The sequence below is a fragment of the Kwoniella dejecticola genome, chromosome 11 (genome assembly GCF_000512565.2).
Source record: "Kwoniella dejecticola CBS 10117 chromosome 11, complete sequence".
Classification (NCBI taxonomy): Eukaryota; Fungi; Basidiomycota; class Tremellomycetes; order Tremellales; family Cryptococcaceae; genus Kwoniella; species Kwoniella dejecticola.
The window spans coordinates 302,563-328,975 of NC_089311.1; the positions used below are offsets into that span (position 1 = coordinate 302,563).

The 26,413-nt window shown below is 48.6% G+C and overlaps 7 protein-coding genes across 7 annotated transcripts; 5 read left to right on the top strand and 2 right to left on the bottom strand.

Annotated features, from left to right (window-relative positions):
* Window positions 1-390: 390 nt before the first annotated feature.
* On the top strand, window positions 391-4,769 carry I303_108238 (uncharacterized protein; the record flags this gene model as incomplete). The annotated part of the gene is made up of 14 exons (XM_018410704.2): window positions 391-486; window positions 610-648; window positions 713-1,009; window positions 1,112-1,164; window positions 1,215-2,326; window positions 2,386-2,488; window positions 2,545-2,584; window positions 2,646-2,847; window positions 2,904-3,125; window positions 3,178-3,286; window positions 3,356-3,429; window positions 3,484-4,275; window positions 4,356-4,624; window positions 4,707-4,769. The coding sequence occupies 14 exons, from the start codon at window positions 391-393 to the stop codon at window positions 4,767-4,769; spliced, it is 3,471 nt and encodes a 1,156-aa protein (XP_018260514.2).
* Window positions 4,770-5,415: 646 nt separating this feature from the next.
* Window positions 5,416-7,051, top strand: I303_108239 (uncharacterized protein; the record flags this gene model as incomplete). The annotated part of the gene is made up of 8 exons (XM_065969787.1): window positions 5,416-5,488; window positions 5,587-5,732; window positions 5,818-5,904; window positions 6,035-6,064; window positions 6,134-6,274; window positions 6,355-6,608; window positions 6,709-6,862; window positions 6,965-7,051. 8 exons carry the CDS (start codon window positions 5,416-5,418, stop codon window positions 7,049-7,051), a joined length of 972 nt encoding a protein of 323 aa, XP_065825859.1.
* A 986-nt stretch (window positions 7,052-8,037) lies between these two features.
* Window positions 8,038-10,303, top strand: I303_108240 (uncharacterized protein; the record flags this gene model as incomplete). Its single annotated transcript, XM_018410702.1, has 9 exons — window positions 8,038-8,230; window positions 8,307-8,530; window positions 8,587-8,822; window positions 8,893-9,038; window positions 9,140-9,387; window positions 9,448-9,715; window positions 9,773-9,873; window positions 9,936-10,044; window positions 10,110-10,303. 9 exons carry the CDS (start codon window positions 8,038-8,040, stop codon window positions 10,301-10,303), a joined length of 1,719 nt encoding a protein of 572 aa, XP_018260512.1.
* Window positions 10,304-10,548: 245 nt separating this feature from the next.
* Window positions 10,549-13,102, top strand: I303_108241 (uncharacterized protein; the record flags this gene model as incomplete). The annotated part of the gene is made up of 2 exons (XM_018410701.1): window positions 10,549-11,775; window positions 11,852-13,102. 2 exons carry the CDS (start codon window positions 10,549-10,551, stop codon window positions 13,100-13,102), a joined length of 2,478 nt encoding a protein of 825 aa, XP_018260511.1.
* A 179-nt stretch (window positions 13,103-13,281) lies between these two features.
* Window positions 13,282-19,661, bottom strand: I303_108242 (uncharacterized protein; the record flags this gene model as incomplete). Its single annotated transcript, XM_065969788.1, has 34 exons — window positions 13,282-13,421; window positions 13,509-13,594; window positions 13,655-13,727; window positions 13,793-13,843; window positions 13,909-14,069; window positions 14,140-14,225; window positions 14,286-14,532; window positions 14,591-14,649; window positions 14,724-14,811; window positions 14,866-14,883; window positions 14,939-15,055; window positions 15,110-15,159; window positions 15,211-15,273; window positions 15,331-15,419; window positions 15,473-15,589; window positions 15,637-15,760; window positions 15,819-16,121; window positions 16,178-16,491; window positions 16,549-16,765; window positions 16,831-16,840; window positions 16,908-17,117; window positions 17,173-17,192; window positions 17,261-17,353; window positions 17,402-17,514; window positions 17,576-17,749; window positions 17,804-17,903; window positions 17,975-18,078; window positions 18,131-18,224; window positions 18,280-18,586; window positions 18,645-18,651; window positions 18,722-18,974; window positions 19,046-19,143; window positions 19,219-19,235; window positions 19,336-19,661. The coding sequence occupies 34 exons, from the start codon at window positions 19,659-19,661 to the stop codon at window positions 13,282-13,284; spliced, it is 4,329 nt and encodes a 1,442-aa protein (XP_065825860.1).
* Window positions 19,662-21,347: 1,686 nt separating this feature from the next.
* Window positions 21,348-22,382, top strand: I303_108243 (uncharacterized protein; the record flags this gene model as incomplete). The annotated part of the gene is made up of 1 exon (XM_018410699.1): window positions 21,348-22,382. The coding sequence occupies one exon, from the start codon at window positions 21,348-21,350 to the stop codon at window positions 22,380-22,382; it is 1,035 nt and encodes a 344-aa protein (XP_018260509.1).
* Window positions 22,383-23,177: 795 nt separating this feature from the next.
* On the bottom strand, window positions 23,178-25,817 carry I303_108244 (uncharacterized protein; the record flags this gene model as incomplete). Its single annotated transcript, XM_065969789.1, has 9 exons — window positions 23,178-23,880; window positions 23,956-24,267; window positions 24,331-24,397; window positions 24,457-24,609; window positions 24,664-24,797; window positions 24,865-25,053; window positions 25,180-25,284; window positions 25,348-25,597; window positions 25,661-25,817. 9 exons carry the CDS (start codon window positions 25,815-25,817, stop codon window positions 23,178-23,180), a joined length of 2,070 nt encoding a protein of 689 aa, XP_065825861.1.
* Window positions 25,818-26,413: the final 596 nt, after the last annotated feature.

Sequence of the window (26,413 nt, forward strand, 5' to 3'; positions counted from 1 at the left end):
TTTGCGCATTCTAGAGGTAGTCAGTGGAGGGTTGCCATGATATGTATGCACCGAATACAGTAAAGCGAATCTTGCGAATACTTGGACAGTGCCACTGCTGGAATCAATCGCAATGAGGGATCTGAAACGTCGTTACTCATACGACAAGACTGTTTGATACACCGCCACGCGGCATGAGGTAATCGATTCAGGGTCAAAACATGTTACCCCGCGCTCGAACCCCCTCATTCTCAGCTACTTGACACCTCGTCAACGCGACCATTCACTGCTTCGACATCATCATCATCGTCTACTTGCATTGGCCATCATTAGATACAAGATACCCTTCCGATTCAACGTGGGAATATCAACTGCTGCACATACTTGGCTCCCATAGTTACTGCAGCCAATATGGCGCCCGTCACTCTTCCGCCTTCTTTCTACAACTCCTTCTGGTCGCCTGACTATCGCTCAGGTCTAGAGGTGTTATTCAAGTCTTTGGAACAGGTGAGCAAAGATCTACATGCTCAAGTCACAATTCGAACCGATCTTCTTCGCGTATTTGACCTTCTTACGAGCTCGATGCTCTGACGCAATATACGATGTAAAGCTAATTGAATGACAAACTAGGGTTGCTTGGAGAATGATGATGTTGACGCATTCATAGAGGTGAGCTATTTAGCATTAAGCGACCGACTTGCAGAGCTGACATCCAGGTCAATCTGTCCACTAGAGCCAAATCAAATCCCACTTGATCCTCTCTCAATCCCTCCTCAATCCTCCGCTTCCAACAGTATCTCCAGAATCATCTTCATCGTTACAACACACTCTCCTATCTCTTCGCGGGGCGTCTTCAGCACGGGGAGAAGCACACCGTGCTCTAGCTCAAGAACTTGAACAACGTGTATTGGCTGGATTCAAGAGCTGGAAAGAGCGCCATGAAGTCCGTGTCAAAGAGGCTAGGACTGATATGCTGGGTAAAGGCGGAGTGGTGGGATTCTGGGAGAAGGAGAATGGCAAGCTTGCCAATGTGAGTCCATTTTCCCATCATAGGATATTCACTAGGATACAGCTCATTGGATCGAGCATTCATTCAAAACTCGAATGGCTTAGCTGATCATCCGCTCCGTAGCTACATCAAACATACGTCAACAAGACGCGTGCAGCGGATGACAGCGAGGACGAGTGAGCTATTTCTGAACCTGAACCAAATATAGCTGACGGACATCGAGAAGCGCAAAATTCGCTCCAGCAACTGCTCGATCACCCCCTCCTGACAACTATACAACCTCGCCTAAAGTACACCACAAAAGCCCTGGCGCTCTCCGTCGAGCTGGAACCGTCGCGGATAGAATATCCGAGAAATTGAGGGCGGCGTCGATACAAAGCGCCCCATCTGCTCTACCCTCCAGTCCGTCCAGACATCGACCGGTTTTATCCATAGACGGCAAGGAGTTGCCACCTCCCCCTAGTCCACTGTTGCCCGTCATCAGTAGCCCTGATGGGCTGACCAGTCCAACGAGTCCGACAAGGGAAGAACGATTCGTGCCGCCTACAGATCCGGATGGTAAACCATTCATCCATTCAGCAATAGGCGGTCCACCGGTTCCCTCGAAAGCGCCAGTGACTCCAGGAAGGGAAGAGCCGTTCCTTCTATCTGGCTTATCTCTGAGTTCGCAAGCCCTTAAAAGCCTTATACAGCGCTTTGACACCTACCTTTTGACGAACCTAGCTCCCTACTCCGATGCTCCTTTCTCCCAATCCAATAGATCGAATGCAGCTTTGGCATCGAGGCAGAGAAGTACGATTCTGGGCACTTACGAGAAGACGTTTTCCGGTGAAGAAGTGGTCGAATGGCTGAAGGAGAACGTCGAGGGTTTCGGCGGAGACTGGGAAAGATGTGTAGAAGCATCGACAGAATTATATAAATTGGGGCATTTTAGCAGGATCGGTGTCGGTCGTGGCTTCGACTCGTCAGAAGACGCCTACTACGTCCTGAAGTCCAATCAACAACAAGCACATACAGCCGGGAACACCTTCGGAAACGTGAATATCGAGAAGGCTAATGAAGCGCTCCATTCAATGGGAATATCCTCTCCTTTGTCCCCGTCCACGGCCACGAATGCTTTGCCGAGCCTGTTAAAATCGTATCTCCCCGCCTCCTTAGGCAATTCGGACGAGCCTCATCACGTGCGACTGAGAAAGGAAGCTAGTAAAGCTGATGAAGCATATAAAGAAGGAGTAAGGAACGCGGAGGAAAGGAGATTAGAAATGGAAGAATCAATCGAGAAGGGTCTGAGGTTATGGGAAAGATGGGAAAGAGAAAGATTAGTCGCTGTGAAGACTGGTCAGTCTTGACTTCATCTGAATGTTGAATTATAAGCTGACTTGCGAGGATTGCTGTAGTGTTGAAGCACTACGATGAGGCGCTCGCCAAACTGCCAGATAGGTTGACACAATTACAAAAGGGCACTTCGCTTGGTGTAGAGGCCTTTAACCCCGAGGCAGAGTACGTTATCACATCTTCGGAAATATGGTCTGAGCTCAATATTGTGATATATGCAGTATCAAAGCGTTGATTGAGGGCAATCGCACAGGACCATTCGTGAGTAGACCGTGACCCGACTGTATTGGTTTCAACGGCTCAAAAAGGATTCCTCATTCAGCGGCCTCGCCCTCATGTATATGAGTCTCTTGAAACCGACATACCCGATGTCAATTTCGGTATCGACCTTCGGAGATGGTCAGGTGAACATGGTTGGAAATCGCTGGTCTCCGCGCCTCCCAGGCCCAAAGGTGCAATACCTGAAGCTGTGGAGGCGCTGCTCGGTGCCTTGACGGAGATGTATCAAGGGGTGCCAGATGATGGTGAGTGCCTCCCATCGCAAGCCCTAATATCGTCTAATCCGTAACGTTCCTCGCAGAACGACGCCGCTCCTGGATATACGAAGTTCCGTTCAATGAAACCCATATGTTGCGAAATGCCATTAACAACCCTCAAATACCTATGGATGACCTTATCGCTATTGTCAAGAAGTTTAACCTTCCTATAGCGGCTGGTACCCTCAAGCTTTACCTGCTTGAGCTGAATCCGCCAGTATTAGGCTGGGAAGGGTGGGAAGATGCCAAAGCGGTATACCCAGCTAGTGAGTCAGCTTGGGATTACGATCCGCCGCACGCTGACGTGTCATTTGACAGTCGGAGCAGATCAAGAGAGAGACATGACGAATGCTGTTTCTAGTGTCCTGGGTCGCCTACCTGGATCACAACTCTATGTTCTGGATGCGGTCATCAAGCATTTCAGAAAGTAAGTCTGTCATACTTAGATTTCGCTGCCAGAGCAAGAGACGGAGGCTGATATCCCCTATCCAACCAGTTTGATTGATTCTACCAAAAGCGCTGAATCAGATGAAGTGTACGTGACCAAGCTAGCGCTATCTGTCGGAAGAAGTAAGCTTTAAAAAGTCTATGACCATAGGGCGTACTCACTTGTTCCTGTGATAGCTATATTACGACCGCAATACGAAACCGACTTGACGATTGGCGATCGGACACCTTCGCTCTTCCTTGCTGACCTTATCAACCACTACGCCGCGCTGTTCCCAACCTTGATAGAGAAAAAGAAGAAGGAAGCCGACCGAGTAATGCCAACACGGAAGAGAACAGCTCTGGTGGACCAACGGATATCAAGATCCAGTCTGAGTGGTGCCGATAAAGACCCTCAACAGCTCCTCGAGCTTCAACATGCATTACAACATCCTTCGCAGTCGCAACCGCCACGTGCTGCTTCACCAAGCCCAACAAGCAAGGTAGCGGCTCCACCTCATCTTGGAAGTGCACTAGGGTTCGGTCCTCCTCTGGAAAATGTGGCACAACAATCTCCAGCGCCACCTTCACAAACGAGCAAGGAGGCGCAACCCGCAACTTCTCAAATTCCACCAAAGAATGCAAATGCATCCGACGACAGACCACCAACGTTCATTGAGCCTGCGGATGATGATGATGACCGACCGCCTGTGTTCAAGGAACCGAAGTCCGACAGTCGGCCTGTCACCCCGACTGAGGGCTTCGTCCCTCCACCTACCGCTCATGACCCATCGAAATCGGCCACAAGATCTTCGACTCCCACAGACTCCTTTAGGCCTCCCAACGGCGCGGCACAGAACACAGATGCGAGAGCGCCAACCCCATCGGCTGGCAAAGATGGGGAAGATAGCGTGATAGCTGCCGGTGCAGGTTCAGGCGGGCTGAAAAGGGCTACATCAGGCGAGACATCCAGATTGAGAGGGCCTCGGGGTGAGTGCCAAAACATCGCATCACAGCAGCCAGCAAGCGCAAGCCGGACGGCTCAAGAGCTGACGATGTTCGTTGCACAGGAGCAAGAGGACCCCGACCTGCAGGAGGCAGAGTGCCCTCACACACCGGAACTCCCAGTATCACTTCCATCGTTACCTCATATGCGGATGATTCCACCGATCCCGCCACCCAAGGTCGATCAGAATCGCCCGCCATACCTGACAGTGCTGGATTAGGAGTGAATAGGAGTCGTGAGAATAGTAGACCTACTTCACCTGCTGCAGGTGCGACGCCAACTTCAGCTACTGGAGATGGAAGCTCGGGTCTGAAGAGGGCAAGCAGGACAAACGTAAGTCTGGTATGCCATCCCGGTGTATGATCAGCTGCTTCTATGAGTCCGCGGTCATGGTGGAGCTGACTTTGCACGGTAGTTTGGACATGGGACGAGGGGCAGTGTTAGTGCCATGGCGGCGAGATTCGAGAATAAGCAGTAAGGTGGTAAACGCTGCACCTGCGGGATTCAATACTGGTAGTCTTCACGTTGGAGACAAAGCGAGGGACTTTAAGCATGCTGGAAATGCGATGTGTTTAGAACGCGGAAGTAAACGAACGAATGCTCGTGCCGTATATGAAATCATGAACTCATTTAGACACGCTGCACTGCCTTTGGAAAGGAACAGTCACGATCCAGGCTTTTCGATCACAATTTGATGCATGCCCGGAGCAAACGGCGAGCATGGCTTTGAATCTACTTTCAGCTCCTGTTGCGAGCCACAGGGGTCGATAACCAAGCGCCTGATCTGGCCGAGGTGTAGGTGGAGCAAAAGTGGGGTGGACCTGGCGACCATCAAATGGGGCGTCAGCGTAGGGAGCTAGTCCAAGCTTCTGATCAATGAACTTCACTACCGCGTCAAAGGGGACACAGGAGCGATCTAGAGTATGTGGGCAGGTCTTATCTGGGATCAGCGTGTCATCCAGGTAGAATCAGTGCCCGACTCTCAATATTCATACTGGCGAAGATACATGGATCATCATTGTGATGTGTGACCATGCTCGACTGTCTAATCACTGACATTGAAAATAACTCGACTTATCAACTCGGCTCGTATGGACTGAGGCCGTATTGTCAGTCGGTAGAATATGACGGAAGCGAAAGTCTGCACGATCAAGCTGAATGACGGTGTCGATGTACCGGTCTTAGCGTTCGGTACAGGTAGGCCCTTTCCTTATACACATGTAATGCTTTCTTCCTTCCCGTCTTCATTGGATATCGAAATTGCAAGGCAGCGGATCGATACTTATGTCCTGTAGGTACGGCGCAAGCATGGACAAATACCACGGCTATAGTTAAACTTGCACTGGAAAAGGGGTACAGACATTTCGACTGTGCTTGGCATTACAAGAATTGTGTATATACCGGTAGAGCAATCAAGCAGAGCGGAGTTCCCAGAGAAGAGGTAAGCTTCACATCGTGATTTTCCAGTCATTGTCGCTTTCTTCAAGCTGACCAGATTATCGTACGTCGGTATTGCGTCCGAGCAGATCTTCATCACTTGTAAGATTGGAAGTTTCGAGGATGATCCCGCGGATTTCGATGTAAGGACATACTTGTATTGCATCTTGAAGGATGTGAGTCCTGTGATGAAAGAATTTTTCCTGTGAAATCCAGAATTGGCCCTGAGGGACACCATGCGAAAGAGCATTGAAGATGTCATCGACAATGTTTCAAGGAGCTGACGTACGCTTATCATATGTCCAGCTTCAGGTTGAATATGTCGATTTGCTAATTGCAAGTACATTTCGTGACATGGTTTACGAGCCGAGTCAGCTGCTTACGTCCGTGATTTATTGTCAGTAGCTGCACGCCGATATCCTCGTTGGAGATCTGACCAAAGCTTGGAGAGGCATGGAACAAGCCAAGAAAGTAGGATTAGCACGTTCTATAGGCGTATCGAATTGTTCGACAAAGTCCTTGGAACAGATTTTAACTGTATGCGAGGTAAGTAGGTTACATGAAACTCACCTTTGTCCTTCGGCTGTTCATGAATCACTGATAATATCTATGTTGAGTCGACATAGATCAAGCCATCCGTCAACCAGATCGAATTTCATCCTTACTCTCTTCCGACCTACAAACCTACACTGATTCCTCTATGCCTGGGGAACGATATCAAGATCGCCGCATACGCGTCGTTGATGTCGCTCGTCCGACATCAAGGTGGACCAGTCGATGGGGTCGTACAGCGTATCTCGCAAGAAAGAGGGAACGGCGAAACTGAGGGACAGATCTTGTTGAGATGGTCTGTCCAGACCAGTGGTGGAATAGTGATCACGTACGTCGATACTCTATAAGGGAAGAATGGTAATTTCCGCTGTCTCAATACAGCTTCATTAAAACCAGGCTGATTGTATCAGCTTCATTTGTCGCATTAGTACGTCCAGTAAAGCTGAGCGAATGGAAGAACAGCTTCAACCTTTTTTGTTAGAGTCCTGTGCAGAAGATTTGTCGGCTGAACAGCTCGAGGAGATCAGTAAAGCGGGAAGGGCAGAACCGTTCAGATTCTGGGGTAAGAATTGGCCATACTTTGTAAGTCCTCCAAATTACTGTCTACCTCTGAGTGAACGTGCGCATGCGAGTTTAATCGGCTAACTGTGAATTCTCGACTTGACACCCGTCTTGCTGGCACAGATGAAGGGCGAAGGCGGTATACAAGCTTGCCACGAAGATGCTACGCATAGAAAGAAACCTGATATAAACGGTGGGAGAGGCTGGTAGTCAGCTACATCACTCATTTTCTCCCTCGTTGCCCATCTGGCTTGATGCCTGTAGTCACATCGATAATGATCAAAGCTGTCTCTCTAAAATCAAGAGGTATTTGTTCATACTGAACATGAGTCAGCTCCGAGGTCTTTGATTTTGGCGAAGTCTGTCGATAGCCTGAGGTGCAGCCTCACTATATTACCGGACCGATCACCTCGCTTACAACCTTCCAAGCGAGCTTGCTGGCTGTCCTCAAGCAACTTCTTTACCATAAATTCACTTGATCAGCTGACCGAGACAGCCGTCGCTTACAAGACAAGACGAATTGATCACACGCCGTGTACGATATGAACTCACTCACGCATACCCCTCGTTGACGCATCTTTCAATCTATCTGGACATCTTCTCATGTCAATCACCTCGCCTTACTCCCTCCCCGCAGACACGGTATGACATGTGGATGAATCTGCGGCAATGTCCGTGCACATGCTCAAGCCAGCAGTCCTTTCCGTGTCGGGATCATCTGCCTCCGTTTGTTTTTTTGTTTGTTTTTGATTAAGGCACTAGATCACTGACGTATAAGCGAGGTCCGAAAGCTATTTTTATTAATCTGCTTTTGCTGAAATTTTGACCTACACCTGCTACAAGAGGTATTCGTCACCACCTCACCAATGCGTACTCAACCATTTGACTACTCATCCTATCATTTGCTAAGACCTCGCTTAATTCCATCCATTTTCCTCCTGCGTTCCTCGTACGAAATTGGGGCTCTCTGGAGAAAGAGCAACACCACGCTATTACAGCAAGATAAGTAACCGAAATATCAGGCCGTTTATCTTGAGAAGCGAGTTTTTTCCCTCTGTCCAAACTCGATAAGCCATCCTTCTCCAATCGATATATCTCCCACACAAGAGATCGCTTCTCCATCCACTTCTCTTGCACAAAAACACTTCAACAGTCTCATCCGGATACCAACTGCACCGCGATTTATATCCCACGCAATGTCCGAGTCCTCGTCCTCGGCAACAGCTCAACCGCTGAAAGGACCGTACTCCACTCAAGCGGTACAAGAATCGATCAATCGAGAACAACAAGGACTGGGACCGTACGCTTCTAGACCTAATGTATCGCAAGTGACAGGAGCTGGAACGGAGAATCATGCTCCTCACAGGAATTTCAAGCTATGGAGTTTAGGTGAGTCTCAGCTTTTGCTACACACGTATGACTATTTGCAGTGAAAATACTGATGGCTAACGTCTATGCTGTCTAGTCGGTCTTGCATATGCCATCTTGAACTCGTGGACCGCTATGGCCACTTCCCTTTCCATCGCACTTCCCTCTGGAGGTCCGACAGCAGTCATCTGGGGAATTGTACCCTCATTCATCGGGAATCTAGCGATGGCAGCTAGTATGGCTGAAATCTGTCATGTCTATCCTACTTCTGGCGGACAATACCACTGGGCCGCGATCTTGAGTCCAGCTCATATGGCTCCTGTACGTCTTTCTCAATCTCGGACATGTAACACAAGCTGACTCGGGGTCATATATAGGCGATCTCATGGATCTGCGGATGGTTCGCCGTAGCTGGATGGTGGGCCTTGACTGCCACCGCTTCGAGTTTAGCTGGATCTTTGATCACGGGAGTGATTGCCTTACTACACCCGAATTACGAGGTTGAAAGATGGCACATCTTCCTGATTTACATCGTATACGCTCTTGGTGCATGCGCAATCAACATATTCGGACTGAGGTTCTTGCCCAAGATCAACCAGACCGCTATCTTCTGGTAAGATTTCGATCATTGACTCAAGCGAAAATTAGCAATCGACGCTGATAACCTTGTCTGGAACATACAGGTCCTTGATTGGAGCGGTCGTGATCATCATCGTCTGTCTATCTACTGCATCACCAAACTTTCAATCCGGTGATTTCGTATTTAGAACCTATATCAATGAGACTGGGTGGAACAATGGTGTAGCTTGGTTACTTGGATTACTCCAAAGTAAGTCTTGTCGTCTTCAGTCGCCGTCTTTTATCGCTCTGTCTGCTGCGCATGCTATCTTGTTTGTCGGCGTCGATCTTGTCTAACGATTCTCGATCCAGGTTCTTTCGGTCTCACCGGTTATGACGCTGTATCGCATATGGTCGAGGAAATGCCAAATCCCCACATCAATGCACCTAAAACGATGATCTTAGCTGTCTGCATCGGAGCTTCGTCATCCTTCATCTTCCTCATCTGCCTCTTGTTCGGTATTAAGGATGTCGACGTAGTCAATAGCTCTTCAGCTGGAGCTTTGTTAGAAAGTATGTATCAGGCTACCAACTCAAAAGCAGGAGCTGTGTGTTTGCAAGTGAGTAACCCCCATGTTATCCGACTATCACTCTTGGAGACGAGCTTAGAAGCCGCGTAGATCTTCCCGATCATCGCTATGGCTTTCACCGCTCAGGGACTACTCTGTGCCTCTTCCCGAATGTCTTATGCCTTCGCTCGTGATCGAGGTCTGCCTTTCTCGAGAGTATTCGCAATCATGAACAGGAACGGTGTACCCATCCCATCAGTTATCCTCACTACTTCGTTGGTCATTATCTTCGGGTGTATCTACCTTGGATCCTCTGCGGCTCTGAATGCTATTCTTTCAAGCTCAGTTGTGTTCTTGAACATCTCATACTCCATTCCAAGTGAGTCCGGCTCATCGTTCTTGTGCAGATGCCAGGCTGACGTGGCGTGACGTCCAGTCCTGCTTGTTGTTATTCGAGGCAGAAAGATCTTACATCCACCCTCTTTGCCTGCTCCTACATGGACGCTTGGACCCATTTTGGGCCCCGTTTGTAACATCGTAAGTGGGACCTACTTCTGTAAGAGCGCTGCGAGAGACACCGGACTTACATTGCCTGACAGGTCGGCCTTGCTTTCACGATTCTCACGACCGTCTTCTTCCTTTTCCCGCCCGAGCTTCCTGTAACGGGTGAAAACATGAACTACGCGGTTGCGGTGTTAGCGCTCATTTGTGAGTCACATGTCATTTATGCGATTACATTCCGTCGACAAGCAGCTCAATGTTCCATGTGACAGTCATCGTGTCCGTAATCACATGGATAGTCGATGGAAGGAAGAACTTCATTGGACCTCGAGACTTAGGGGCATTGTTGGAATTAGCAAGAAGCGAAGTGGACACCCATAAGCTGCATCCTCAAACTCAGGTCCATCCCATGAACCAAGTCGAAAACGGACGAGAGACCTCTCAGATTGCTCACGAGATCAATTAGTGATGCTCCAAGCTTTAGGAAAGGGCTATATACGTGCATGATGCATACATTGTTTGCTAGAATGGCCATCCATAACATCGCACGTGACTCGTCGGTGATTGCCGCACTGCCAGCTCATTTTGCATCCGACATTTGCGTCACCGTACAGGATGTCCAAAACAATTTTTGGATAACTGGTCGCGATGTATCTTCATGATGATGAAGGCAATCATCACTTCACGAATACTATGGACAACGTCAATACCATGGCGGAGCCCAACGGTCTTGCTGCTCAGCAAGGACTGGACGTGCAGGAAGGGTCAGATACGAGCGATGCTGAGTTGGAAGCCGCCATTCAAGTGGAGTCGGACAATGAACCTCTTCCGCCTCAACCCACATCCAGCTTACCAGCGCCGCTAATGCAAGCTACTTCAATTGCTGTTCCGTCAACCTCATCGCCGTTCAAGGCTCCTCCCAATCCATCTATACCTCAAGATCTCTCTTTGATAATGGAAATGGTCTCGAAAAACGAGGTTGTCGGCTCTTTACCGCCTATATCGATGAGCGCAGCCGAGAAACGGAAATTGGTCGAGCAGAGCTTGAAGAGCAGGACCGAATCAAGTAAAGCGATCAATGAAGACGCACCCCAGAAGGCGGAAGTTGAATCGGACAGTGACTCGTCAAGCTCTTTCGTCTCGTCTTCTGAGGATGAGTCGGACGATGAAACCCAAGCGGAGCCTGACAAACCGATGGATGTGGAAGATCACGCACAGATGAAGAAAGATTTAGACGCCTTTATGGGTATACCTGATCAGCCGCAAAATTCAGGTGAAGTGGAGATGGACTCGGAGTATGAAACGGATTCAGACGATGACGATGAAGGTGATGATGGATCTTCCGCTTTAGACAAGCTGGGATTCCAGTTCATGGAAGATGACGAAGACGATGTTGGCCCGTCGACGTCCGGACCTATAACATCTACACATGAGGCTCCGCTACCGGCTGTAGCTCAACCTCCCCTGACAAAGCTTCCAGACGGGGAAGGTGTCAGTCTAGCAGGGGACGTGGTCAGTTGGATGAGGGAGAAAAAGGTAGAGCTTTGGCTAGAGAAGCAGACAGCTCAGGAGCAGGAGGCGAAGGTCACTCCGCCAGAGAGTAAGGAAAGTGCGGTCGAAGAGGCTGCAGATCCAGTAAAATCGAACAACGAGGAGACCTCAAGTATAGACAAAATCGATCAGATCCCAGAAAACGTCGACAGTACAGTGGAAGACGGGGAACTGAATGAAGAAGAACCGATGACTGCGCCTGAACCCGCTTCGATCGTTCAAACCATATCGCCAGCCAAAATCAAAGCGAAGGAGCAAGCTCCCAAATTCACGTCGTCCGGAACAGTCGTAGTACAAGCCATGCAATCTCGGCCTGGCGCTGCCGATGAAGGATGGCTGGAAGAGGGCAGTGTGTTATGTTGGGAGGACGGGCGAGTGTTGGGTACTGTAAGTCACGGTCGCTTGAGGTCTGATTGTATGATAAACGCTACATCAATTCTGATAACGATCTCGCTTTGTCCAGGTGCATGAGACCTTCGGTCCATTGACATCTCCATTCTATACTATCCGTCTGCCGCCTCCTCCGCACCCTTACCCCTCTCACGAATCCCTTTCTCCCGGAACGAGATTATACTACCCTCTGAACCCGTCTTACCGATCCTTCGTGAATATGCTGGCTGTTCGAGATCCCCGATTCAAAGGGTCCGACGCCTCTAATCTATACGATGAGGAGATCGGTGAAGACGAGATCGAATGGTCAGATGACGAGATGGAGGCAGAAGCGAAACGGCGTCGGAAACAACGAAAAGGTTCTAAAATCCCTTTGTCAGCATCGTCGAGTAACCCGAACCAAAAGGGCAAAGGGAAGGGTAAACAGCAATATCCACCTCATGCTGGTCAGGGGATCGGATTACCTGAAAGACCCCATTTCGATTATCACGATCCCGACGAGGATGATACGGGCTCGTTGTATGGAGGCTTGGGACAAGGAGAAGGTGGCGAGGATTGGGAGACTTCGAGTATGATGAGTTCGAGATCTAGGAATCTGGAGCCATATGATCTGGACGAGATACCCCCAAGTTTTGCGTCTGCGTCGGAAGTGGTGCAACAACAAGGAGGGAGGGGTGGCAGAGGAGACGCAGGAGACAGAGGGAGGGGCAGAGGTAGAGGTCAAGGAAGAGAAAGGGGTCGAGGAAGAGGTAGGGGCGGTGGAAGGGGCGGAAGTACTGCCAGTGGAGGAGGACATCAGAGGAATCATTCAGCTTCGAATTCAAATGCAAGTTCAAAAAACAACGCACCGCGTCAAGGCTTCGCTTTACCTCAAAACCCAATGACCAATATGATGAACCACCAACAACAGTATAATCAGGTATATATTCCTCAGCAACAACAACAACAAGCATTCTATCCTCAATCTCAGCCGCAACAAAGTCTCCCTTTTCCACCTCAGCAACTTCCCTTCCAATCTTACCCGTATCTTCAGCAACAAATGCATTATCCTCCTCCACAACAAGTATACGGTGGTAATGATGCTTATGAACCCAGTCAACCCTCGTCGGGTATGCCATCTTATCAAACGCAACCCCAACAATCGAATTATAATCAATACTCTCGACACAACAGCTACTCGCAAGGACAGGACGCGACGGGTGTACCAGCAATCAACCCTAGATTCGCTGCTCAATATTCCCAGCAAATGATGGGCAGCCAGTCGAGCCCAGCTCAAGGGTATGAGTATAATTACCCAAATCAAGGGAATCAGTATAGCGAATGAGCGGAGATGGTTAGCGTTCTCAGTGAGTTCACAGTGCAATCGCATGTATGGTGTCAAATGCTATGTGACATGCATATATGCTTCACGATACTGCATACAATGTTCGAAATCTGAGGAACTGTGCGTTCACATATCCAGAATTGCTGATCCTCCTGATAAACATAAACATTCTCATTTACTCAGTCCAATCCTTTCCTACTAAGGATCGAACCAATCTCCCTATGCTGATCAAACCAAGCTGGGAAATCTGTATCCTTGAGCGGTATCCCCTTTTCCTTGGCTTCAAGTAGGAAATTGGCCAAAACAATCAATGCACCATCTAGAACACCGGAAAGGCATAACAGACGTTAGCTGTCGTAGTTGTCGCCCAAACTCTGCGTAAATCAAATAAGAGGATGACACTGACATCGATAAAGATAGTTAATTGCCCTGGTAGACTGAGCCTTATGTTTGGCCGAGCCAGGTTCAGCAGCGTCGACTTGCAATTTGAAGCTGTTCATGTCACCTTCAGCATAATGGAATTGACGCGGACTCCTGGATGAGAGGACTGACTCGTAGACTGCCTTTCTCAGATTCTGAACACCTTCCATCAAGTTGATCGCATGATCTGCGAGTTTTTTCGCCTCTGTCCAGGCACACATTGTATGAGCGTCACAATCGGGCGAGAAAAGACTGGCGTCTTGGGCATACCTTTTCCGTGAGACATGACTGTGACTAATTGCAAGATCGTCTTGTATTCACCTAGCCACCAGACAAGTCAGCGGAACGAGAGCGAACCCGACAGTTCCGTCCAGCGCTGAACACACCTTTCAGGTATTGATTGGTCTCCATGATGGGTTCCTGTTCGTCAGACTCATCATCCGAATAGTCCACATCAATCGCGTCATCATTGGAGTCAATTGACGCAATGAGACATGCAACCGTCATTCCTGTCGTTGTCCTGCCTCGACCCATCTGACAGTTGAAACTGTCCAACCGGGTTCATCAGCTCAAGATTGAGGGCCGACCTTTCTCTCGTCTTCGGACAAGTGACTTACACGAAGTCTGTGCCTTGATTCAGCCCTTCGGCAATACGCTTCACGAGCACTCCGAAGGTTACGGGCAGAGGAGCTTGCTCGTCGGTCTATCGGAGATAGATTAGCATCCAGTATCTGTGGAAGTGGAACAAATTGAAGGGACTGACGATAGCCACTCTAACATAGTCCACCTTGTAGCCTTCGGCAATCACGCTCTCATATAGCTCTTTAGGGGTCATTATTTCGCTTTCTTCGACAGTCTCCCAAATAGGGATGATATCGTAAACACCTGGCTTTGTCTCCACTTCGTCGTGCAATAATAACCTTCCTTCTCCTTGTCGAAGCTCTCGAACGACGTCGCGCTTGAGGGCCACCTCCATCCGTTCGACTACTGCAGCGGTGACACCTGTGGTCCTGTTGAGCAGCGTTAGCAAAATTTGGGCAATCTGTAGTAAGAACTCCTCAGACTTACTCAATATTGGTGACCGGCTTGTCCACTAGTCGCAGGACGTGTGGACGGGACTTAACGTACTGTGCAGGCATCGTCAGCTCGAGTTCACACGTTTCAAATCTTCTCAAGATTGCAACAAGTGGATTGAGCTTACGAGCACCGGCTCTTCTCGCAGAGAGGTCCAAGTGACAGTCCTTTGGCCGCTAGATCCGGCATCCATTTTTTCCAGAGCGTTTCGCAAGCTACGAAGACGGTAAGCTACAAGCGCCTGAGATTCACATTCACTGGGGACCTACCCCTCAGACGACGGCATTCTGTTCCTCCAGGCTATCAGCTCGATCTTCCGCGACGAAGCGAAACTTAGCTCACCCGGACCCATACACATAATGATGATTCTCATTCTGCATATTCTGCGCATCATCGTCATCCGTGCAATGTTCAAGCAACAGAGGTACCCTTCTATAATTCGCAGCTCCATCGACTCGTCTAGAAACAGCGCGATCAGCGACCAAAATGCTTCATTAGGTGGAAACAACTTACTCCGGAAGACTTTGCTTCTGCAAACCAGAAAAAAAATCGGATTTGAGGATCTGCAAAAATGATCAGCTTCAGATACTCCACCTATTTTGAAGTTGACGGACAGTTTGACCGGAAAGTATAGCTCCAGACCGATTCGCTACCACTTGCGTAACCTCGTCCGGAAGCTTCAAGAAAACCGATTAGCTGCTTGCTATACTCAGGATCGGAGTCAAATTGCTCACAGCCATGCCATCTGCTGGATCTATCCTTTCGATAGGAGCTAGACTTTGTAAACCTCCTTCCTCCAGCTCCTTCTCCAACGTCCTGAAGACTGTGAGACGAGTCAGCAAGTCGTTGTAGTTATCACAGAGCGATGTCGCTGACCTGGTCGATGTCGCACAAAGGATTCGAAGGAATACGGATCCTCATCATCTGGTGCCCTATCATCCAGATACGCTTGAAAGAGGATCAAGTGAAAATATCGTTTAAGATGATACAAACCTATTGAAACAAAATAAGCTAATTTTTCACCATTTTGAATAGCTTACCCTTCTCCGTCAGTTTTCGCTTGACAGTAGGATCTTGGGCTTCTTGGGCTTTCTGACGTGTATCCTCGATAGCTTCTCTCAGATTGAATTGAGTGGAAGTAGCATCGATCGCTTCATCCACGGCCTGAGAGAATCCATTAGCACGCTGCTTTCCGATTACATAATTCAAGAGACAGCCTTACCTGTTTGACATCGAGACCATGTCTGACAACCCTTAAACAAGAATTGATCACTTGCCAGCTTGTTCTTGAGACGTTCAAGGAGGACTTTTTAAGCACATTCGGTCGTCCTCTACTAGGGGTGTTGGGAGTGAGGGAGTGTACGGAAGAAGACATCTTTCCGGACGTGAGCCATTGTTGGATGAGCAGCACAATCACCGCCGTTGTGGAACTTCGACCCCGGCCAAGCTGATCGTTGAGGACGATAGCGCATTTAGACAGATCAGTCCGCATACATAATTCAAGTAGCTCCGTTATGTCGTGAAACTTTTTGGGATGTCAGCCGTGCTGTATGCGAAAGGGTGTTCAGACGGAAAGCTTACGTCAGGCGAAGTCTCAGATGTGACTGGGATTCTGATGAATTGGAGGTGGACATCCTTGGAAGCGGCTGCAGCATCATCCATCACCTCTCTCAAGGACGCAACGTCGACGGCGTCTACACTTTCCCACACAGGAACTACTTCGCCATCGGCAGTCTCAGTGTGAAGCAAAACTCTGCCTTGGAACTGGTCGATCTCGGCGATGACATCGCTTTTCAATCTTTGTTCAAGTACTTCGAGGCGTGAGGACGATACACCCGAGTAGTCCCGCATGTTCCGCAAAGCGGTACTATCCCTTCGTAGACAGTAAGGCGAACCTGTGACGAGGAAAAGTCAGCTGGCAATCGGCAATTGTACCGTCCCGAGCCACTCACCATTAATCATGACAAGGGGTTCTTCCCTCAAACACACCCAGATGACGTTGTGTATGGAAGGCGATTTCTGGTGAACGGTGTGCAGTATGGTGGAAATAGCATCTTGTGTTGGTTGTCCAGTAGCATAGATCGTGCTTCCCTTGATTTGCCTAAAGCCTATCGCACCTCGCACCCCCTCGGAGGATGAAGCGGACTTTGATACCCATAGATCGGATTTCTGCGGTACGTCGAATAACATCAGCTTCATTGGACACTACTGATCTGCGAATTCTGAAAACATACAAGCAGTGTGCTGAAATCCCCAGATTATTCAGCTACATCCCAGACTGCAAATCCATAGCACATCATTTGACACTCACGAAGCACGAAGCATGATACCCGCTCTATTCGTTACAACGTGCTCTGCCCATTCGTCTCCAAGCACCTTGCCTCCAGCCATCTCAAGATCATGTCTAGCGCTGAGCCCCTTCTCGGCTAACTCAGAAGACCTCGATATGAGGCTCAAGTCATTCACCGGTGCAAAGGCAAACAACCTATTTCCTCCGCTGCGACGCATGACCTTGATTTGACTGAGGATATCATTAGTAGACGAAACAAGTGATAAAATTTGCGAATTTCACATACTTCCATATCTCAGGGCGGCTCTGCGACGATCGTCCAACTTCATTAACGGAATCACGCAGATCATTGGGCAAGAAAGAGGGGAACATACCTTCAGCCAGGAGGAAAAGGTAGTCCCTGACGTCCCAGCATCTTCTTCTTCGACATACGAAGCAAATACAATCAGGTCAAAATATTGTTCAAGCTGGACAGCGACATCAGCTATGTCGTATTTGAATCTCGCATGACCCACCGATCGTAATGCTTTCTCCAAGTAGACTTGCCTGTTCTTATCATCCATCGATGAGACGCTATACTTGATACGGTGCTCGATCACATTTTCTCGCAAGTTGATCACAGCATCGCCTGGGCCACTGATCAGCTGACAGCTATACCGTGTGGTGAGGGACAGTCGTGCACAGCTCACAGGAATCGATGATCGCGTCTACCAGCCTCTTCATCTGTCGACCATGATCCAAACTGGACAACAACGACATGACGATTTGATAACTCCCCATATGCGCCTTTCTGAGCTGTTCGAGCAAAGTCGGTTGGGAGGTGAGCAAGTCAATAGCAGTCGACGGATGTTTCGAAGGTAAATCTGGAATCATCACATATAAGCCATCGCGATATTGACGTAGGAAATCTAACTTACTTCGATCCAGGACTCTCGTGACTTTCAGCAGACTTTTGTTGAGGGATTGCTGTAAGCTCGCTTGTTCGAGGAATTGAGCTGCTTGAGGCATTTGCGAAGGCTAATCATTCGTGATTAGTGAGTGATTAGTGGATGATTAGTGAGTGATATACGCTATCAAAGACAACTCACTGTCGCTACTCCAGAAGCAGTCGCTGATCCAAACGGATCATCAAGTTCTTCCAGCAACAGCTGCTTTCTCCGAATGAGCATTGCGGCACACATCGCGAAGGTGGCTAAACATATATAAGTAACATGCGTTGGAATATCCTTCATCGAAAGACTCACTTCGTACCACTCCCATACCACAGTTAAAGACCAAAGCTGTTGTGAGAGGATCAACACTCTTAAGAACGGACACGTAAGCGTCAAGGTAGTTGTGCTGGACCATGTCAGCTTGGGCCTGCTCTTGGGCTCGAGCGCAGTTCGTTGCTCACCTCGATGGGAGTATCGGGAGCAATGGGTATTCTATAGTATTCCACTCTGTATCCTTGATTCTTCATATCTTCCCATACTTCCTTGGGGGTTCTCAGCGACTCCTCATCCACGCTGACCCAGGTAGGTATGATTGTACCGCCGGTGATCTCCTCATGAGTCAAGATCATTCCTCCGTACTTCCTCGCTTCGTCAAGTATATCGAGCTTCAATCGTCTTTCGATATCTTCTAGGTTGTCCGCCCGGTCCGACAACGCAAGCGTCTGATAAGGTGTGGAAGCATCTCGCAGCACATATGGTCGACCGTTGCTGTGATATGTCAGTGGTACGGAATATCAAGTTGAAAGACGACAAAACTGGCGCTTACCAGTACACTATGTGCGTGAGAGATCGTTCCGGCATTGATCAGCAGCTGTTTTGTAGGGGGAGTAAAGTAGCACTCACCTAAAGTCTCTTCTCTTGTACTGAACCAGATAGCTTTACCTTCCTCAACCTCATCTTCCGAAACTTCACTTCGCACTCTAGCCAGCGAAACAGATCTTGATTGAGGCTGCGATTGCGTTCCAGCGCTCGGTTCACCTACCGAAGATGCAGGCACAGACGCTCTTCGGATATTTGGCCGGCGAGAAGGCCGGTATGGCTGACAGGCTAAGAGGGTCAATATGGATTTCAGACCTGTCGAAGTGGGTTGGGCTACCTATAATCGGGTGAGACGTGATCAGCTTGCTGAATTGCCCTTCTGATGGAGATAAATCAGATTGAGCTGACCCCAAATACACTGAGACTCTCTTCCTCTGGTGCTCGAAAATTTGGTGCACCTTGAATGGTAAGCTCCAGATCCATCGCTCTTCCCGTTGGATAGTGATCTGCATCAACGTCATAGGTGAGTATATGATTCTACTTGGTCAGTCTCCTCATTTTGCTAAGTGGATGTTGCTGACCTGTCTTGAGTATGTAGCTGCGAAGCAGCCGAGGCGCAGTGTCAGCCATTAGACAATCGCACTCAGAACAAGCTAGAAAATCAAAGGGCCATGAGAGCGGGTAAATTGTGTGCTCACCCTCGTCCTAAAACACCTCCAGACCGTCGCTTGACAACACCATCAACTTGGTTCCTCAACCTATCCTGCAGCCCTGGTGCTTTGCCTTTACCTTTCCCTCGCTCGTCGAGCCCCTTGAGTCCAGGGTACAGGCCTGCATTCTTACTTGAGCTCGATACCGAGGCTGCTTCTGAGGCTGCGGCTGATGATCTTCTCGGATGATTCTTGACTGGTCCCGAAGGCGGTGAGAGGGGAGTTGCTAGTGGTGATGGTCGGGCAGGCTGGAATGTCTGTGCGCTGGAACTTGCTGGTGGGGATTTCGGAGTTGCCGGCAAGGACGTCGACATGTCGTGCGTCACACTATGACTATTCGTTGGGAGGGAACGAGTCGAAAGACGAGAAGAAAGAGAATGAAGATGGTATATAAGCTATAGCTCGTAGTTCGCTGGATGAGGAAGACCTCCAACAGGGCGAAACGACGGGAAGAAGCAAGAATACGAAGAGGAGCAATGAAAGGACGTGGAGGAAAGCTATGCAATCGTGATGATGACGAGTTGCACGATGCAAACCAGGACCAAAGGACGGTCAAGTGTGTTGGACAGGAAAGAACGTTGATGCAACTCGACTGTTATTATGCTATTTAACCGAATTGATCAGACCCAAAAACAAATACCAGAAAAATGCGGAGCACCGTGGTCAATTGATCGACGTGAGGCGGGTGGTGCTCTTGCTCCGGCTTGCTATCTTGAAAGCTTAGGTCTAATCGCATGCGATCTACAAAGCTATAGAGGATGGTCTATCTCATCTCATAGAGCTGCATGATGCAATTCGCCAAAAGATGAACCTGCAAAAAGCAGCACATTCTGCCCAAGTAAGGATCGAACTTACGATCTCCCGATCATCCGAAGAAACTGCTCGTAAGCCTTAGTAGGATAAGTCTTAGCATAACAGTCGGGTGCCTTAACCAGCTTGGCCATTGGGCAAGACACAGGGCGACCTGAATTTGGTCATTAATATGTTATTATTCGTGAGGTTATTTCAGTCGGCAAATAATGCTGTCTATTCTCGTCGTCCGAACAGCACGACCCAAGTAACCGGTGTACAACGTGGTGCAGAGGTTATGCTACCCACCAGCGCCTTTTTTGAGCGGATCACCAACTGGACAGCTAACGACCCACTGATAATTAAACATCTCGACCAGTGCTTTTCCAACAGGGCGGTATACTCCTTACTCTTGTTCTTGGTCTTTGCATTAAGTAGCCTTGATAATGGGCGCGGACGACTCGGCACGGTCCGAGCGTTCTACTAGTTGCCCAATATACGCTTTTTCGGTAGGCCCTTTACAGATGCAATACAGAGGCGGATGGCATTTGATGAGTGCCACACGAGTTTACCAGTTGCTTTGAACTTTCTCTTTGGCTATCGATGTCCTTCTTGCCCTTCTTCTGCCCTCTTCACACAACATCGGCACCGATACCTACTGTACCGTCCTGAAATGATCAAAGGTCTTGTTCTCACTACTTGATCATCTCTTGAATCTTAATTAATCCCTTCTTGAGTGATGACGAGTTTCTCATCTCCACCATCACCCTCGAAGGAAGCATCCACTCTGCGTTGATCTCAACTGTGAGTGTATGCCGTCCTCCTTATTTACAGACGCAGATATCCTAACGTGCAGTCGAGCGACAAGCTTCCTTCAGCCGTGAGCCTTACAAATTCGCATCCTGACCGGCGATATGTATCTTGACCAAGATACCTCCAACCACCACGGCGCTAGTAAGATCGGAGGCAAGTCTTCACACATCATCTCCATGCGCCTGTCAGGTCGAGTTGAGAGTCCCTTCTGATCTGCGTGACTGTTCTACTGCCCCAACACGGATCTGAGCGGACCGTCTCATGGATCCGCCACAAGGTCAACAATTAAAAGTGACACGTCCAAGGTCTCAGACTCTTCCTGGTCAGTCCAACAGGAAAGCGAATCAACGACGTCTACTCGACCAAGAAGCCTCGGTAGATCTGTACCCTTCAGCTACATGGAGACACCTGCGCAGAACCGACCTCTTCCGAGAGTTGCTTCCGATTTAGTTCAAGATCCGTCGTTGACCTTAGGCCCGATCGTCATGCACCCATGGTTCTCCCCGATCCTCAAGTCAGGAGAGTACATCACACTCCTCTCAACCGATCAGATCGGGTACGTCCTAATCTCTGGAACAGCCAAATCCATAGGCATCAATACCCGTTCCGCCTTCAAGTCCGATACACCCTCAGCAATCATCCGATGGGATGCCTCTTCGGACTCGATTACACTCATCCTCACTACTCTCTTGCAACCTCATCGATTCCTCCAATCGCAATCGCATTCACATCTACGTCCACAGCCAAGTGAAAGTGAAAGTGTCAGAACGGACACAAATCCAAACTCAAACCCGAAATTCTCGTCAACAGCAATCTCTTTACTCAAACTCTTACCTGAAGCTCTGGCCGTATCTCAGACATACAAAATCCCGAAATTCTTTCTCAAATTCACTTCCCTGCTCCTTCAACTGCACGCATCCCCTCTTATCCTCTACACAGCTTACGCCCTCGCTCGCGACACCCCAAATTGTAAACGGTACTCTTCCGAGACACTCACTGAAGCCCACTTAGGTTGTATACCCAAACCCCTGCGGCGTATCCTCCAAACCCACTGTCCAAGGTATCTCATCGCACTAGACGAACTTCACTTGAAGTGGGTCGAGGCGTATGAAGAGCTACAATACTGTTTCACCAAAAACCTAAAAGTCAATATCAAATTAGAAGGGTACGGCTCAATCTGTAAAAAGCGATTCGGCCGCGGATGTCCCGCTTATATATCTACCAACCATTCTTTCACCCGTCTCCGTCAAATTGCCGGAGAAGCTGCATTGACAGTAATAAAGTCAAATGCGTATCGGTTTATGTGCGCAGAAATCGAAGAGGCGATCCACGAGGCGACGCGGTGCGAGACGTGCGCTCATAGGTTGATCAATGCCTTCGATGCGGTTATGAGGCATGTGATGAGTGATCTGAGGACTACGATCGCGCTTTAGCTGTATCACAGTACAGTACGAGTAACTACTTCGACCCGCCTCGGATGGACCGAGAACAGTATGCTGTGTACACGTGTTCGACGTACAGTACGGCAGGGTTGAGGGGGTATCGCAGGATTGAATCGGGAGAAAAAAGGAAACGACCAACAAGAAAACAAGAATGCATGGAGAATGTGCAGTATTGTACAGTCCAGCGGTCCGAGAAAGCAGAGAAGGAGGGAAAGATCCGAATAGAGAAGCGGATGTGAGCTAGAAGGGCAGCAAATTGCATTTGGAGGAATACCGCTTACTCCAGATGACGTACCACATGTCGTCTGAGCCTCCTTAATCAGGATCGATTTTGCGTCCAATTCTCGCCCCTGGTTGTGTCTGCGCGATCGCCTCGAGACGCAGACGTTCTCCAAATTTCGTAGTTCGAAACAGGTCATCAATGCATCATGAAGTATGTACAACGTGGATCGTGGCGAGGAGAATTCAGCAAGTACCGCAACGCCAACGAAGGGTCAGTGAAGATAGGATTATTCACTTTTGTAAAAGTACAAGGTAACAGCTACAATAGGCGAGTCGGGGCCGAAAGAAAAATACTTTGAATGATCAGTGTCAAAACCAGCGGTGAGCCATGCAGCCTGCCGGAAGTAGCTGTCGGCGTACACAAGCTAATCGTCCACGTTGGCAGAAACGAACCTGTTACACAACTTGTCAGCACCTCCATCTTTTCCAGTCCCACAGATAAGGGAGCCGCTATTTCGTGCGATCAGGCAGACGGGTAACGTCATATGAAAACAGCCTGCCAACTCACATCAATTCCTGGAATTTATCCCACATGCCCTTCTCTTTCACCAGCTTCCTACTCAATTTCACGTAATTCGGAATCGTCAGGTCCGGCATTCTCCATGGTGTTATTTTCTTTAACGTCTTCTCCCATTTCTTCTTCAACAACAATGTGTCTTCGTCAGAACCATCCCCTTCGATCGCCGTCAAATCGTTGTATCCAGGTAAGAATTTCAACGGTACCGGCGGAGGTTGTTTCCACTGAGATCTCCTAGTGGAATTATCAGAAGAAGAAGGATCAAGAACATCTCTTTTGTAAGTGGTATATTCGATCTCCCATTGCGGTGTTGATCCCTGCTTGTTCAATTTCGGTAGATAGAATTGGGTGTATCCTAATGGGCTCAAAGCTTTATTCGATCTCGAGGGTGAATCTTTCGAATAGTATCGAGGTTGTCTTCTGAATACGCAATGTGGTTTATCTTCGTTCTCAGGTTTCTTGCAATCGCCCTTCTTTGGTTTCTTCCCTCGATGTCGGTGCCCCGGTTTTCGATCTTTCTTCTTTTCTACCTCGACATCATGGTGCTCGCCTTCTTCTTCTGATTCTTCCACATCATCCTCGTATGCTTCTCCTTCCGTATCCTCGTCGTCGTCGTCTTGTAGAGGCAATTTGTGCGGTTTATAGAGAGCATCTTCGTTCTTCTCGTCACCCAATCCAGATATATTATACCTATCTCTCTATATCAGCCAATCTTCCCAATGCTTTTTTCTCGGTTGAAATGCTGAAAGAGATTGCCATGCTCACGTAAAAACCCTCAGACCTGGCAAGTAAGTGGGAATGACACTAGCAGCCACGTTCACGGCTATATAGTCCTTCAATTTCAAATCCTTAGGTCCAGGCATATCCTGAAAGTCCTTCTTCAACTCTTCTTTCAAGATATCTGCCGCTCCATAGATACCTACATCCCCCTGACGCTGGAAAGACGGAAGGGCAGACAAGTTTGCTGTCAAAGGAGCGAAATTCTTCTTGGACCTGACTTTCGACTTGGATTTGGACCGATCGACTGGAGTTGATTCTAGCTCGTCGACATCGATGAAGAAGAAGTGATCCACGTTCCTGCATTGCCAAGATTAGCATATGAGCTATATCAAGCCAATGAAGAGATCATTCCAGGCTCACATATGACCAAAGAGGTGTCCGACTATAGTATCTTGGTATCGCAAAGCCAGATCACCGTATCTCAAATCTGCTCGCCAGTACATATCAGCTATATCTCCGGCAGAGAGCAGGAAGATGATGACTCACAGCAATTGTCATAGTAATAACCCATGTGAGGCGGTACATGCCCTGTCAACCAGACTTGCATACCCCTATCCCTGAACGCAGATAATTGCACGTCCAGCCAGTCCATCTCGAGAGCACCTGGGTCATTCGAGTGGTCGCCACAACCGTCGACCACTACATTGTGTCAGCTGGTACCCTTAAAGTGCGTGAAACAGGTGCATAGCTCACATGTATTGGAGTCGTACCAGAATAGTGTATTCAGCGAGATTACAGCTAAAGTATCAGGAATGACTTCGACACTGTAATACGATCCTCGTTCAAACACGTGAGCAAAGTCAGGCGGGATGAATTTGCCCCATATACTATGTGGAAAACAGTCGTCAGCTACAGCACAAGACATATAGAACATATAGAAAAGCTACCACTCACTGCAGGAACTCCTCTGTTAATTTGCTTGGGCCAGCAGCCATGACGTTGTGAGGCCAAATATCATTGTTCCCTATACTAGGTACGATAGGTATATCCGTACCGAATGTATCCAGCATTTTGGAAACGATCATTCGGTTGAGTTTGAATATTTCGCTAGTTGTTCGCGGTAGTGAACGATCTATGTCGTGTCTGTGAGACAGCGGGTATCAGTGGAACGTCAACATGTGCGATAGTTCCGATTGAGCATTAGACATGCTTCGAGACTCCTCGTACATGGCTGCGCTTAGAAGCCAACGGTCTAGAAACTAGACTCACCTAGCATTGTCCCCTGTCCAAACTATAAAATCAATCTCATCCCTCCACTCTTTCTTCAACCAATCGAAAGTGACATTCACAAGCGACATCGGCGAATCACATTTCCTGATCGACCCACAACAATCAGCAGCTGGACTGAACAAAAGCGTCAAGTACACAACTACTTACGATACAGCTGTTCCCCATTCCCCAGCTAAATCAAGCCCATCTTTATCCTTGCCCTTACCTTTGAACAGCTCGTCCTGCTCGTCGAAAGCGAAAGTCTCATCGTCATCTATGAGCTTTTCCTTGCCTTTTCCCTTTTTGCCCTTCTTCTTCTTCTTATCGCGTCTATGACATCCCGAATCAAAGGTTGCTCCCGTTTTGTAATGCGGGTCAGGGTGGATGTCGGTTATATGCAAGAATCGTCCGGTTAGGGCTGTAAAGAGGAACCACATGAGCGATCTATTCAGATGACCGATGGAGCATTTCTTGGACTTACGCCGGCGTTTGGGCTTGACGAATTCGCTAGGACCTTCCCAGGAAGGTGTCAAGACGACCTGTTCAGCATTATTTGACGAAAACGAAGAAGAGGAAGAAGCCGAGGACGAAGCAGCGAGTGCTAGGCCTATGCAGCCCGCTATGAATGTCGATCGCATGTTGGCTTATCGTATCCGATCGACCATGCACGCTCTTGCCTGCGAAGTGGCCTTGTGATGTGAGAAGGGAAGAATTGACCAATACAGCTCTTCCTTCCACTTTGGTGGTTGGTTTGTTGAGAAATTCGTATGGACGTAAAGCGTGAGTAGCGAAGGGCCAGGAATAAATGTGGTCGTGCGACCTGAGGAAGGCGTATCAAGGGGATATGTAAAGGTCTAGTTTACAGGAGGACAGCTGGAAATGCTATGCTATCTAACTGAATTGGGATTGAGATTCACGAACGTGTTCACCATTCACTTGCCCGTGCAAAGCTTATTTTCCCATTTTACTCTACTTTTACTTTACTTTACTTTTGATCGTCGGTGCGTCATACTCCTTTGATCGAGACAGGCGTGCGAAAAAGAAGAGAGGGGACCTGAGCGGTATTCGCATGCCTACCTTGTCGAGGTAACATTTGATCCCGAACATTACTCGGGTCTGAATATTTTGACAAATGCGTATATACTGGAGGTTTGTTATCAGATTTGTGATTTGTTATTGCTTTTGCTTGGTTCCCGCTTTGGGCTAAAAGTGCATCCACCCACTATCGATTGAT